This window comes from Pseudochaenichthys georgianus, chromosome 3, assembly GCF_902827115.2.
Source record: "Pseudochaenichthys georgianus chromosome 3, fPseGeo1.2, whole genome shotgun sequence".
Taxonomy (NCBI): Eukaryota; Metazoa; Chordata; class Actinopteri; order Perciformes; family Channichthyidae; genus Pseudochaenichthys; species Pseudochaenichthys georgianus.
In genome coordinates, this window is record NC_047505.1 from 49,899,054 (window position 1) to 49,914,010 (window position 14,957).

At 40.7% G+C, this 14,957-nt stretch overlaps 1 protein-coding gene across 1 annotated transcript in view; it reads left to right on the forward strand.

Moving 5' to 3' along the window:
• Positions 1-14,957, forward strand: part of LOC117442748 (thrombospondin type-1 domain-containing protein 4-like) — a 95,286-nt gene that overhangs the window by 58,941 nt on the left and 21,388 nt on the right. Inside the window, 2 exon segments of the mRNA XM_034078700.1 lie at positions 4,862-5,066; positions 13,548-13,723. Of these exon segments, the coding sequence (XP_033934591.1) occupies positions 4,862-5,066; positions 13,548-13,723 (381 nt within the window).

Here is a 14,957-nt window from a genome sequence, read left to right on the forward strand (position 1 = left end):
AAATGAGTGTGTCATGAAAGGAAGATATCCATATGGTGTATAGCAGTGGCGAACCGTGTCTATCACAACTGGACCTTCTGTAGACACACACACCCCCCCCCGCCGCCCCCCCCCCCCCCCGGAGTTATAATGTCCGTCTTTTCACTGAATTATCGTCTATGAAAAGGGTACTCACAACAATCCCGCATCAACTTCATCTTCACCTGTTGCACTTGCCATTTCAACGTTAAAAACAATAAAATGGCATGAATTGCTTCGTGGCATTCATCTAGATCAGGGGTCTTCAACTCAAATTCAACGAGGCCCAGTTAGACAAAATGTCCCCATGCAAAGGATGGAACATCAAAATGTCTAACTTGCTTTATGAATTAGTGTGATATATATTGAAGTAGCTGTAGCTTTATCAACGTCTGCATGTAATCAACAGCTGACTGCCAATCAAATAAAGAAAGTACAATTCATAAACAACAATACTTATTGTCCATTAACATTGAACTATACAGATATACAGTAAATACTGTGGATGTGTGTAATGTCCCTCTCGAGCTGCATTTACAAATAAAATAGAGAAAATAAATAAAATAGCTTTTGAAAATGTGTGCATCTTAAAAGTGCTTAATTTTAGATAAATAAAATAAAGTGTAGCAGCAGCTTGAGTTTCCCTTTTTCCTTGTTAACCGTTTCACATCATGGCTTAACAGTTTCAGACGATTATAGAACAATACCAGTCTTTACACATCATAACAATTGAACAGTTTTAAAGTTGATCTTTCTTTCCCTCTTATATTGCAGTCCATCACTCACTTTGTTGTATTCAGTGCGAGAATTGAGCTGGAGCTTATTGTCCTGCCAGGAGTTTAAGTCTGGGCTGACATGGTGTCAGGGCCATTCTCACACACACATGCAGGTTAGCCTGCCCTGGAACGATATCTAGTTTGATCCTGGTCGACTCATCGTATTGGGCTCTGAGTCTGCTTTGTTTGTGTGACCTCAGTTCTGACTCGAGAGGGAATGTTTGGTCAAACGCTTTGTATTTTGTCTCATAGTGGCGTGTTGGCACTTTTAATGAGCGCCACGGCCTCTGAACAAACGAGACACACTGGCTCTGTGCTCCCAGTGGGCAGGATGAACATGAACGAGTCCACTCAGGGTTCAAAGCTCTGTTCTCACTTTCCTCTTCCTGGAGAGCGCCATGTGTCATCATGTGTCTCTCCCTGTCTGCCGCTAACTCGCCTGTTCACTCTCCTCTCCGCTTCTCTCCCTGTATCGCTAATTATTCTCTTCACTCACTTTCCTCTCCGCCGCGCTCTCATCTCTTCTTCTGGGTTTCTCTCCCTGTATCGCTCACTCCTCTCTCGCCCCCTGTCGGCGGCGGTTAAAATAGAATCGTCCCGTCAAAATTGAAATCCCCTATTAATGTATTGATTATAGAGGCTTTGCATATGACGTCACGGGTAACGTGACGTCATATGCAAAGCCTCTATAGGTCCGGGTCCGTATAGGTCGGCGTCTGGGTCCGGATCCGGTCCGCCTGTCGCCTGGTCTAGATCCTCTGTCTCGAGCCAGTGAACTAGCGGGCTTCTAGAAAACCCTGGAACCGAGGGAAACTGAAAGAACACGCCCATTGGCTACAAATCAAACTGTCAGTCCAAAGGTACGCTCTCATTCAGTGCAACGGCCAGGGCATTCGATCAAGGATGTAGAATACCTTGGTGAAGGATATTCTACCCAGAGACCCAGAACACGATCTGATTGGTTGCTTTCTTTTCTAACACAAAACCACTGAAATGCGTAGTGCATGGTCCGAGAAGGACAAACAAATCAACGTGACACTGTGATATTACAGATCAACAACACAGATACCATTCTCATTTATTCATTTTATTTATATAATTAAATCGATTTTTTGTTTGTTTTATCTGAGTGTTCCAGGGTATTCTCTGAATACCTTGAAGGCCCTGACGGTTCGCCACTGTATTTCTCCTCCAGCTCTGAAATGAGTGTGTCATGGAAGGAAGATATCCATTGTTTGATAAATATAGTATATAGAGGTTTCAATCGTGTTAAGAGAATATGTTGGGCTGCGGTGAAACCAATGATAAGCTTTTCTGATAGTTGAATACATTGAGAGAACAATGATTGGAGACCTGATATCTCTCTCCACTCCAACATTAATCTGTTTTAGATTCAGACATGTTCCCATCCAACAGATAACCTCTCACTGTGTCAGCGTCTGTTCTTATGAGTGGAACATTTACTGCTATCATTGTGTTGTTTTGGTTTGAAGGGATTTACGGAGAAAATGGAGAAGGGTTATCTATTCGTTGTTCTGTCAATAAATGTCCTCCTTGACTCAGTTTGTATTTGTTTTCCACGTCTGACTTATTGTAGCTTTGCGAAATGTCCCACAATGTGTTTTACATTTCATATTCAGTTATGGCTGGACTGTAGTAGTTTGTGTTGCTTTAAATTCAGTGAGGTGAGATCATGACACGCAGCAGTTTTCCTCTTGAATGTTATCGTGTTATGATTAGTGATTTTGATCCAGGCATTATCCGGCCCCATGCTGCACGGCAACTTAATTCCACACTGACCGCAGGAGCGTTTGGCAGTTGTATTTCCTTTTTCTCCAGCTTTCTTAGTTTGCTTTCCTTTTCTCTCGTCATTTATTTCCTGCGGTGAAGGAGGCACTGCATGTTGGTTTTGGCTCAGGTGGTGCTTTGGCCCCGAACACAGGGAGCTGCCAGACTCTCCTTGAGGTTTTTATGCAACTGCCACCATTACTCCCTCCTGCTATACCACTTGTTTACTCTCCCTTCCTCCTCCTCCTCCTCCTCTCAGTCCTTCCCTCAATCCATATTTCCACTGACTTGCGGCCAATTCACAGCCATAAACCCAAGCAGATCACCATCATTTTAATGAGTAGACACACATCGTTTGGATACATATTGGAACTGCATATTTGAACCCGTTTCAAAACTGCAGCGTCCTTACTCTTGTACCAGCTGTGCTTTCTGTTCTCTCTTCTCTCCAACAGCCAGTTCAAAGAAACAACACTTTATCATTAAATAAAATGATATATGCTCTGAATGTTGCGTCAAATGTCCCAGACATATTGGAAATGGCTTTAAGGAGTTATATTTTTCAAGTTATTTTGTGTCAAAGCTTGAAATTCCTCTTGTTAAAATACACTTCCTCTAAATGTCTTCATGTCATTCCTCTAAGGCAGTGTTTCTCAAACTTTTTCATACCAAGGAACACATAACCAATAAAAAAACACTCACGGACCACCTAACTCCACAAATATCAAAAAACACATCGTTTTTCTAGAACAGATTACAAATCGCCTGAAAATGGTACAAACAAGTGGCAACATGATGAAGGTGTTGCGCGGGGCTATATCATGCAATTGAAAGTTAAACTTAACCTCGCTCCATTGCGGAGATATTCCCGCGAGAGTGCGGAAAACTTACATTGATTAATTAATTTCAAATGTGAAATGTTACCAATATACTCACGGACCACTAGGGGGTGCTCACGGACCACCAGTGGTCCGCGGACCACACTTTGAGAAGCACTGCTCTAAGGTTTGCTACCACATGGCTTCATATAAAGCTCAGCAGCCCAATGATGATGTACCCTTTGCAACCCTTAAGGCCGCCACACACCAACCTGAGACCAAAGAACGCGTACCGAAGGCGTCCTGACTTTTACGTCCGCTACGCCGCCCGCCTACGAACACGCCGCAAAGACTTCAGTCGACGAGTGGCAATAACTGTCCTTACAGTAGTGTGTATTCGTCATTCAAAAGAGGCAACAGCCAATCAGAGTGATTTATTTGTCCCGACTTTCTTTGGCCTCCCGCGGCAGATGCAACATGTTGAATTGGCCGCGGGAGGTGTGAAAATGTGCCGTAAAGCAACGACGGTGCGGGACACACCAACCTGAGTAGGGCGCCGCGAATGCCCGACTGCCTCTGACGGCCTCTGACTCCCAAAATCGGGTAGGTGTGTCAGGGCCTTTAAAAGCCCTTCTACTTATATACCGATCACCCATTCACACATATTCACGCCCTGGTGGCCATCGAGAGCTATTTGAGTTTCAGCTTCTTGCCCAAGGACACTTTTACATGTTGACTGAAGGGCCAAACAACCGCCCCACTTGTTAGACAACCAGGAAAAGCCAAAAAAAAAGTAAATTTGCATGGACTGTATTTCACTTTTGATATGTGACATGCGGTTGGAACCCAGTACTCAAAGCTGAGGGAAATATACAAGACAAGACAGAAGGAGGAATATGTCACCTTCAATCAGGAATACACATGGAAGCTATGCCTGGAGATTGGCTGGTGTGTGTGTGTGTGTGTGTGTGTGTGTGTGTGTGTGTGTGTGTGTGTGTGTGTGTGTGTGTGTGTGTGTGTGTGTGTGTGTGTGTGTGTGTGTGTGTGTCTGCGCGTGCGTGTTCCAGCTCCTCCACCTGTTTGCACGTCGAGCTGCTTTTACTGCTGGTTTGTGTGAATTTATGGACTGCTGATGTTAACCGTTCTATTTTTGCAGCGCCCAGGTTTCCTGTAATTTATTACCACCAATGTGACACAGAAAACTCACACCCTAAGGAGATTTAGAAATAAATGACGGAAACAATTCAAAGACTCATGTCTCATAAAAACGATGCCTTCTGGAAAGTAACATAACTCCTGCTAATTAGTTATTATATTATTGCCGTTAATGATGTGAGTAGTTGCAGGTGGCTTGGCTTTGTTAACGTACTCTTGTACACCTAGCTCTTTGTATTTGACCAAAGACACGAGCTGTTTTCCTCCACACTTCTTCGTTTAAACTGCTTCTCCTTTGTGTCTCAGGGTCTGGGCTGCGATGAGTACCTGGGATCAGGAAAGGTGATGGACAGGTGCGGTGTGTGTGGAGGAGAAAACACAACCTGCAGGCTCGTCTCTGGAGTCTTCAAACACAGCTTAACGAAGATCGGCTACCACAAGATAGTGGAGATCCCCGAGGGAGCCACCAAGATCAACGTGACGGAGATGGTGAAGAGCAGGAACTACCTAGGTGGGAACAACACTTATTCATTTATTAAGATTCAGTATGTCGTGAACTGAGTGACTGATGAATAGACTGGACAAAAGGGCTGACTGGATGCTTTGAAAAATGTAAAAGATGGTTGTTTATTCCATTCAGTTAACTTACTAAATGTCGACTAAATTATTTCCTAAATGAACGTAAAAACCAAGCGATTGTCGCTGCCAACAAATCAAGGTCTAAAGACTTTTCACTTCAGCCACATCTCTAGGCTGCAGCAGATCTCCAGAGGGGTTTGTTCATACATCATTCATAGCCTGAATTATACATGTTATACTAGGGCTGCTCGATTATTGCAAAAATCATAATCTTATTTGGGTCAATAATTGATATCACGATTATTAAAAACGATTATCCATTTACTTTGAAAACATCAATTTATTGGAGAAAAAAAAAATGTGAACAGTATATTTTTAACAGTTGATTACCCTGAACCAATAAAAAAAAAAAAAAAAAAAATAATAATAATAATGAAAAAATAATCGTTTTATTTCGATTACGTTGTTTTCGTAATCGTTGCAAGCCATAATCGTAATCGCGATTAAAATACGATTAATTGAGCAGCCCTATGTTATACCTAAAATCACGTCGAAAATAGATATTTTACGGCTGTTGACAGTATTTTCTGATTTATGGAGTGACACAAAGAGATATCCAAAATCCCTTCTGTAGAAACTTTAGATTCTAATATGACTACAAAAGGAAACAGGAATGTTGAACCTGGCTTTATCCAAAGTTCAGGTTTGTGTTCCTGAAATGTTTAAAATATGCGCATATTTAATTAAATAATGGCTCATTTGCATATTTAAACATGTTCTTTCAGAAAACTTGTAATACAAAAAACAATTGTCTTAATGTAAGTAATTAACTGGAGACATGTCTTGCTGATATATTTAAGTTAAAACAATTACCCAATTCACCTGTAGTGTCTCGCCACATGCTCATAATGAATCGATGAAAGCACACGACACAACCTCATGCTGTAAATGATAAATGAATACTAACTATGGAGATTTCTGCCGTATAGAGCTCTGCCTTTTCTCAAACTAATTATACAAACGTATTGGCACTTCACTTGAGGTGCACAAGGCGCCAATACATATGATATGCTGTCAAAAAGGTCTTTATAGCTAAGACGGGTACCTCCTTCTCTCAAAACTATTACCAACACAATCTACGTTGATAAATAGCCGTGTCGCTTTAAGAGGTTCTCTCACCCGAGAGCTGTCATCACTTTAGTATTATTCTGTCTCTGTACGATTTCAAAAGCCATCCCCAGCATCTATCTGTGAGAGTGTCGCCTCAATATGCAGAGCTTGTAAAAGTACACACATCTTTTGCTCAAGTAAAAGTGAGCAGGAAGTAGATGAAAAGTAAGTAGACCAGAAAGTACAGGTATCTGTGTTAAGAATGTAAGAAGTAAAAGTAAAAAGTAAAGTACTGATACCAGAAACATGTACTTAAGTACAGTAACAACGTATTTGGACTCCACTACTTCCCACCTCTGGTCATATGTCTCCACCCCCTGCTGTGCGAAATGTTTTCTTCTGAAGGAGCGATAACGTCAGGACTTAGACGCCAAGTATCAATACTGAATATATTTTACATTCAGATAATCGACTCAACATGGGTTGGCGAAGTGAACTGCAATTTAGAAAAACCCGTCGGGGATTCTTGTCCTCTCCTTGCTCTCTGTCTTCAAGTTTCTCCGCAGCATGTTAAAATCATTTCTAACAAAAGCACCGAGAGCATAAGTTGAAGTGAGCACACATTGTTTTACTCCCTGTTGCCGAGCAGTCTGAGCCGTTAGTAACGCGAATCAGAAAGACTTATCTCAGCCCTACTTCACTCTGCATTTTTGTCGAGAGTAATAGAAAGTGACAGTTTCCATGCCGAGTTCTGCCTCAGCTCAAAACACATGGAGAAGGAAGAGGAATCCCCGTCCACTGCATGTTACACACTACATGTATCTGGCAATGACAAAGTCAACGGAAAGCAATGGTAGAAATAATTAAATGATAAGTGTGTGTGATTCGTTGACATTTCCACATTTCCAGCTGTGCAGGCAGCAGCAGTAGCTTGTGAGTTAATTAGATCGGTCTGATTTTCTTTAATCTGATGTTACCATTCATACACACACAAGAACACAGAGCTGTGAACAGCCACACACGTACAGTACGCCTACATTTGCACATCAATGATATTCACATTCTAACTTTGAGTAAGTTACGTCCCCCCACACCTTCCTTTTGTCTGGAAGGTGTGGGGGGACATAAGCATAAGACAACTGTGTGTGTGTGTGTGTGTGTGTGTGTGTGTGTGTGTGTGTGTGTGTGTGTGTGTGTGTGTGTGTGTGTGTGTGTGTGTGTGTGTGTGTGTGTGTGTGTGTGTGTGTGTGTGTGTGTGTGTGTGTGTGTGTGTGTGTGTGTGTGTGTGGTGTGTGTGTGTGTGTGTGTGTGTGTGTGTGTGTGTGTGTGTGTGTGTGTGTGTGTGTGTGTGTGTGTGTGTGTGTGGTGTGTGTGTGTGTGTGTGTGTGTGTGTGTGTGTTGTGTGTGTGTGTGTGTGTGTGTGTGTGTGTGTGTGTGTGTGTGCTGTACATAATACACTCAAACCCATTCATTTCCATATGGTGGTCAATTCTGACTGAAAACATCTTGGGTGTTTCACTGTTGAATAAATCCCTAAATGCAAGTGGTGATCATCAATTGCATTTGTTCAGAGGCGTAGTGTGGAGGACAACATGAGGTCTTGAGGCGATTGGATGAAAAACAAAGTCACTCGGCCACTTTTGACCCGAAACGCAAGAGAAGGTGTAAGTAGATTTGTTTGAAAAAGCTGTGTAAACTAGGGCTGCACGATATTGGAAAAAACTGACATTGCGATTTTTTCCCTCTGGGATATGGAAACATACAGGAATTGAAGAAAAGACCGTTTTGTTTTTTGTCCGCAAACCATCCTTTCTTGAACTTTAACGCCATACAATTGGTATTTTTTTAACTATATTTAACCGGATGAAGGATTTTAGTCACGGACGTCTGGATCTTAAGTTATCAGAGCAACAAGCTGAGCTAGCTCGGATAGCAGCGCCGAACTGCCCTGGAGAAACGCATGAAACGACTTCAGTGTTTCTACCTTTAATCACCGGGTCCGTCTGCTTTGGAGATGTGATTGTGATTGGTGGTTTGCTGACAGAGCCTGCATGTCACTCACTCAAGTACCCCCGACATGAGAGTGCAAGGTTTCCTTTTGTAGCAAGCAGCAAAGTAATTGTAACATAACGTGTTTGAGTTAATTTGCCTACTTAATATCGCAAGTCCTAAGAAAAAAAAAAGAAGATGAACACGTCCACGCGATGTGTATAACGCGCATATTGCGATATATATCGTGCAGCCCTGGTGTAAATGAACTCTACCAGACCAGGGAGAATGTGATGTCAGAAATAAAGCGCTTCACATACATCCTAAAATACTGTACTTTGATCATGATATTATACTTCATAATTACTTTTGAGATACAATCAAACATATTAATTAATATTTTTTTCAAACATTCCAGTCAGAATTGTTCCATTAATTGTTATTCATGTGCTAATGCAAACTAGAGTAGGAGACATGGCAGTAGCAGCAGCCACAGTGTTTCCTCCCTCTTCCCCCTCAATAGGCCTCTGTTCTCACTGTGCATCTCTAATGGGCTCCGAGTTGTCCAAACACTTCTTTACAAGCCGGTCTAACGTTACACTCCTAATGCTTTTCTAATGGCGCCTTGTCCTTAATCCATTACATCGGTGGAAAAAGGGGATTTTGTTTCAGGATTTGCATGCCAGCACAAACAGGACATTTCTTTAAAAGTGCACGAGCGAGCATTTATTCTGTTACTAATTTGGGTGCAGAATGACCGTATCATGTTTTACCTGCTTCTCATCGATGGTTTTACGTTAAACGATAATTATGTGGAAGTGGCTTTGTGGGTATTTCCCTCTTCATTAGAGCTCAGGGCTGTCGGGGTGATGTGTGGTTTCTCTCCAGAGGTGGGGAGTAGTGGAGTACAAATACTTTGTGACTGTACTTAAGTACATGTTTCTGGTATCAGTACTTTACTCCACTACTTATTTTTCTGACGACTTTTTACTTTGGCTTCTTACATGTTGAACACAAATACCTGTACTTTCTACTTCTTACATGTTGAACTCAAATACCTGTACTTTCTACTTCTTACATGTTGAACTCAAATACCTGTACTTTCTACTTCTTACATGTTGAACTCAAATACCTGTACTTTCTACTTCTTACACGTTGAACTCAAATACCTGTACTTTCTACTTCTCACATGTTGAACTCAAATACCTGTACTTTCTACTTCTCACATGTTGAACCCAAATACCTGTACTTTCTACTTCTTACACGTTGAACTCAAATACCTGTACTTTCTACTTCTTACACGTTGAACTCAAATACCTGTACTTTCTACTTCTTACATGTTGAACCCAAATACCTGTACTTTCTACTTCTTACATGTTGAACTCAAATACCTGTACTTTCTACTTCTTACATGTTTGAACCCAAATACCTGTACTTTCTACTTCTTACACGTTGAACTCAAATACCTGTACTTTCTACTTCTTACATGTTGAACCCAAATACCTGTACTTTCTACTTGTTACATGTTGAACTCAAATACCTGTACTTTCTACTTCTTACATGTTGAACTCAAATACCTGTACTTTCTACTTCTTACATGTTGAACCCAAATACCTGTACTTTCTACTTCTTACATGTTGAACTCAAATACCTGTACTTTCTACTTCTTACATGTTGAACTCAAATACCTGTACTTTCTACTTCTTACATGTTGAACTCAAATACCTGTACTTTCTACTTCTGACATGTTGAACACAAATACCTGTACTTTCTACTTCTTACATGTTGAACACAAATACCTGTACTTTCTACTTCTTACATGTTGAACTCAAATACCTGTACTTTCTACTTCTTACATGTTGAACCCAAATACCTGTACTTTCTACTTCTTACACGTTGAACCCAAATACCTGTACTTTCTACTTCTTACATGTTGAACTCAAATACCTGTACTTTCTACTTCTTACATGTTGAACTCAAATACCTGTACTTTCTACTTCTTACATGTTGAACACAAATACCTGTACTTTCTACTTCTTACATGTTGAACACAAATACCTGTACTTTCTACTTCTTACATGTTGAACACAAATACCTGTACTTTCTACTTCTCTCATGTTGAAACACAAATACCTGTACTTTCTACTTACCATGTTGAACTCAAATACCTGTACTTTCTACTTCTTACATGTTGAACTCAAATACCTGTACTTTCTACTTCTACATGTTGAACTCAAATACCTGTACTTTCTACTTCTTACATGTTGAACTCCAAATACCTGTACTTTCTACTTCTTACATGTGAACCCAAATACCTGTACTTTCTACTTCTTACACGTTGAACTCAAATACCTGTACTTTCTACTTCTTACATGTTGAACCCAAATACCTGTACTTTCTACTTCTTACATGTTGAACTCAAATACCTGTACTTTCTACTTCTTACATGTTGAACCCAAATACCTGTACTTTCTACTTCTTACACGTTGAACTCAAATACCTGTACTTTCTACTTCTTACATGTTGAACCCAAATACCTGTACTTTCTACTTCTTACATGTTGAACTCAAATACCTGTACTTTCTACTTCTCACATGTTGAACCCAAATACCTGTACTTTCTACTTCTTACACGTTGAACTCAAATACCTGTACTTTCTACTTCTTACATGTTGAACCCAAATACCTGTACTTTCTACTTCTTACACGTTTGAACCCAAATACCTGTACTTTCTACTTCTTACATGTTGAACCCAAATACCTGTACTTTCTACTTCTTACACGTTGAACCCAAATACCTGTACTTTCTACTTCTTACATGTTGAACTCAAATACCTGTACTTTCTACTTCTTACACGTTGAACTCAAATACCTGTACTTTCTACTTCTTACATGTTGAACTCAAATACCTGTACTTTCTACTTCTTACATGTTGAACCCAAATACCTGTACTTTCTACTTCTTACATGTTGAACTCAAATACCTGTACTTTCTACTTCTTACATGTTGAACTCAAATACCTGTACTTTCTACTTCTTACATGTTGAACTCAAATACCTGTACTTTCTACTTCTGACATGTTGAACACAAATACCTGTACTTTCTACTTCTTACATGTTGAACACAAATACCTGTACTTTCTACTTCTTACATGTTGAACTCAAATACCTGTACTTTCTACTTCTTACATGTTGAACCCAAATACCTGTACTTTCTACTTCTTACACGTTGAACCCAAATACCTGTACTTTCTACTTCTTACATGTTGAACTCAAATACCTGTACTTTCTACTTCTTACATGTTGAACTCAAATACCTGTACTTTCTACTTCTTACATGTTGAACACAAATACCTGTACTTTCTACTTCTTACATGTTGAACACACAAATACCTGTACTTTCTACTTCTTACATGTTGAACACAAATACCTGTACTTTCTACTTCTCTCATGTTGAACACAAATACCTGTACTTTCTACTTCTTACATGTTGAACTCAAATACCTGTACTTTCTACTTCTTACATGTTGAACTCAAATACCTGTACTTTCTACTTCTTACATGTTGAACTCAAATACCTGTACTTTCTACTTCTTACATGTTGAACCCAAATACCTGTACTTTCTACTTCTTACACGTTGAACTCAAATACCTGTACTTTCTACTTCTTACATGTTGAACCCAAATACCTGTACTTTCTACTTCTTACATGTTGAACTCAAATACCTGTACTTTCTACTTCTTACATGTTGAACCCAAATACCTGTACTTTCTACTTCTTACACGTTGAAACTCAAATACCTGTACTTTCTACTTCTTACATGTTGAACCCAAATACCTGTACTTTCTACTTCTTACATGTTGAACTCAAATACCTGTACTTTCTACTTCTCACATGTTGAACCCAAATACCTGTACTTTCTACTTCTTACACGTTGAACTCAAATACCTGTACTTTCTACTTCTTACATGTTGAACCCAAATACCTGTACTTTCTACTTCTTACACGTTGAACCCAAATACCTGTACTTTCTACTTCTTACATGTTGAACCCAAATACCTGTACTTTCTACTTCTTACACGTTGAACCCAAATACCTGTACTTTCTACTTCTTACATGTTGAACTCAAATACCTGTACTTTCTACTTCTTACATGTTGAACTCAAATACCTGTACTTTCTACTTCTTACATGTTGAACCCAAATACCTGTACTTTCTACTTCTTACACGTTGAACCCAAATACCTGTACTTTCTACTTCTTACATGTTGAACTCAAATACCTGTACTTTCTACTTCTTACATGTTGAACTCAAATACCTGTACTTTCTACTTCTTACATGTTGAACACAAATACCTGTACTTTCTACTTCTTACATGTTGAACACAAATACCTGTACTTTCTACTTCTTACATGTTGAACACAAATACCTGTACTTTCTACTTCTTACATGTTGAACTCAAATACCTGTACTTTCTACTTCTTACATGTTGAACCCAAATACCTGTACTTTCTACTTCTCACATGTTGAACTCAAATACCTGTACTTTCTACTTCTTACATGTTGAACCCAAATACCTGTACTTTCTACTTCTCACATGTTGAACTCAAATACCTGTACTTTCTACTTCTCACATGTTGAACTCAAATACCTGTACTTTCTACTTCTTACATGTTGAACACAAATACCTGTACTTTCTACTTCTTACATGTTGAACCCAAATACCTGTACTTTCTACTTCTCACATGTTGAACTCAAATACCTGTACTTTCTACTTCTCACATGTTGAACTCAAATACCTGTACTTTCTACTTCTCACATGTTGAACTCAAATACCTGTACTTTCTACTTCTCACATGTTGAACTCAAATACCTGTACTTTCTACTTCTCTCATTTCCCAAACAGCTGGTTCCTTTAGTCTGAATGTGTGTTGGTGCGTGATCATTATTCTTTAGAGTCATTGCGTGCCTATGGATCTGAACACGATCCGTGTATCCATCACTTCCTGGTCTTCTCTAAAGAAGAGGGACCAATGGAAACGTTGTCATGTTGCCGTTGTTCAGCATGGAAACATTCATTAGCTAACAATGACATTATTGTTCTATTGATATAAAGGGAGGTCAGGTACTCTTTAAGACAGCTGCTAGTTATGGGTACTTTCTACTGAAGTACACTTCAAAGCCTCTTTACTTTCACTTGAGTTAAGAAGTTTAGTCAGTACTTCAACTTTCACCAGAGTATTTTTAAACACGAGTATCTGTACTTCTACTTGAGTAAAGCAGGTGTTTACTTTTGCCATCTCTGTTTCTCTCAGCTCTCCGCAGCCGATCGGGGCGATCCATCATTAATGGAAACTGGGCGATCGACCGGCCAGGGAAGTATGAGGGAGCGGGAACCATGTTCACATACCGGCGGCCCAACGAGATCAGAAGCACCGCCGGGGAGTCCTTCCTCGCTGAAGGGCCCACGAACGAGATCCTGGACGTTTATGTAAGTCACAAATGAACTCGGACCTTCAGATGTCACAATACTGACTCTCCTTCTCTTATCTTTACACTCACAAGCTTACATGTGGAATGATTTCTATTTAAATGCATGTCATTATCCGTCATGGATTAAGGTATAGCAATGCAGTTTAACAAACACGGTTCTTGTTGTGACTTTCCCGGGAGAATAGAGAGGAGCTAATGCATAAGACCCTCACTCACTGTTTGCAAGTGGTGTAATGCTTTGTTCCCAGCATGTAGCTCGGAGAAGGGAGTGATGCCAAAGACACTCCTAACAAGTGAACATCTCAAGATATGAGAATACATTTGACATTCAGAAGAAGGCGCATTTTCAAAACAATAAAGCTTCCGTCAACAGAGAAAAACTGCCGCCTGTAATGCGGCTTTCACGCCAGCGCTTTCCCCTGTCTAGCTCCGAGCGGGAGCTTTCTGGTTCAGCTCCGGTTTCCCTCTCCTGCTCCCGCTCTGTGCACACCGCCCAGAGCTGCCGCTGCTGTGTCATGACGTCACCGTTCACGCGCCTGCTTCATAAAATGCGGAAATTCCTCACATCGACAACAACAACAATGGCCGATTGTATTGAAGCGCTGTTCGCTTTGGTTATCCTCTTACGAAACGACATGGAAGGCATCGGACGACTTTACAAGGGACGACTTTACTTGGAACTTTAAAAACATCACATGCGAAATGCAAGACTTCTTTCTGGTCTTCAGCATCTACTTCAACCCGCCTCGACGGCCCGTCCACACGGCGGCGTGCGTTGAAGCTTCCAGCGCTTCTGCCCGTTCACTTTGAATGGGGTGACGTCACTTTTAGCCGAACTGCATTGTGGGAAGCGACGTGGAGCGTAGCTGGCGTTGCTCGCTTCAAAAGTTGAGCAATGTTCAACTTTTGGCGCCTCGGTAGAAGCGTCAGCCAATGAAATCCCGTTTATGCAAATCTGCCAGTACAAGCGCTAGCCAATCAAACCGCGTGTATGCTGGGAGAGACTACGCAGGTCATTTCCTCATATTCCAAAAGATGGAGGGAAAATCCTTTATAGCGGCCAGTGCTGTTTGATCAGTCTCTGTTCATCTACCGGGATACAAACCGGAGGAGCGAGGCATGGAGGGAGGAGGCAGAGACAGTGGGGGGAACTGGTAGGTTTTCGCCTGTTGGGGATTTTATATCCAGTTTACTTCGTTTTAACATTGCTATTGCTTTGTATGCCGGGGGCG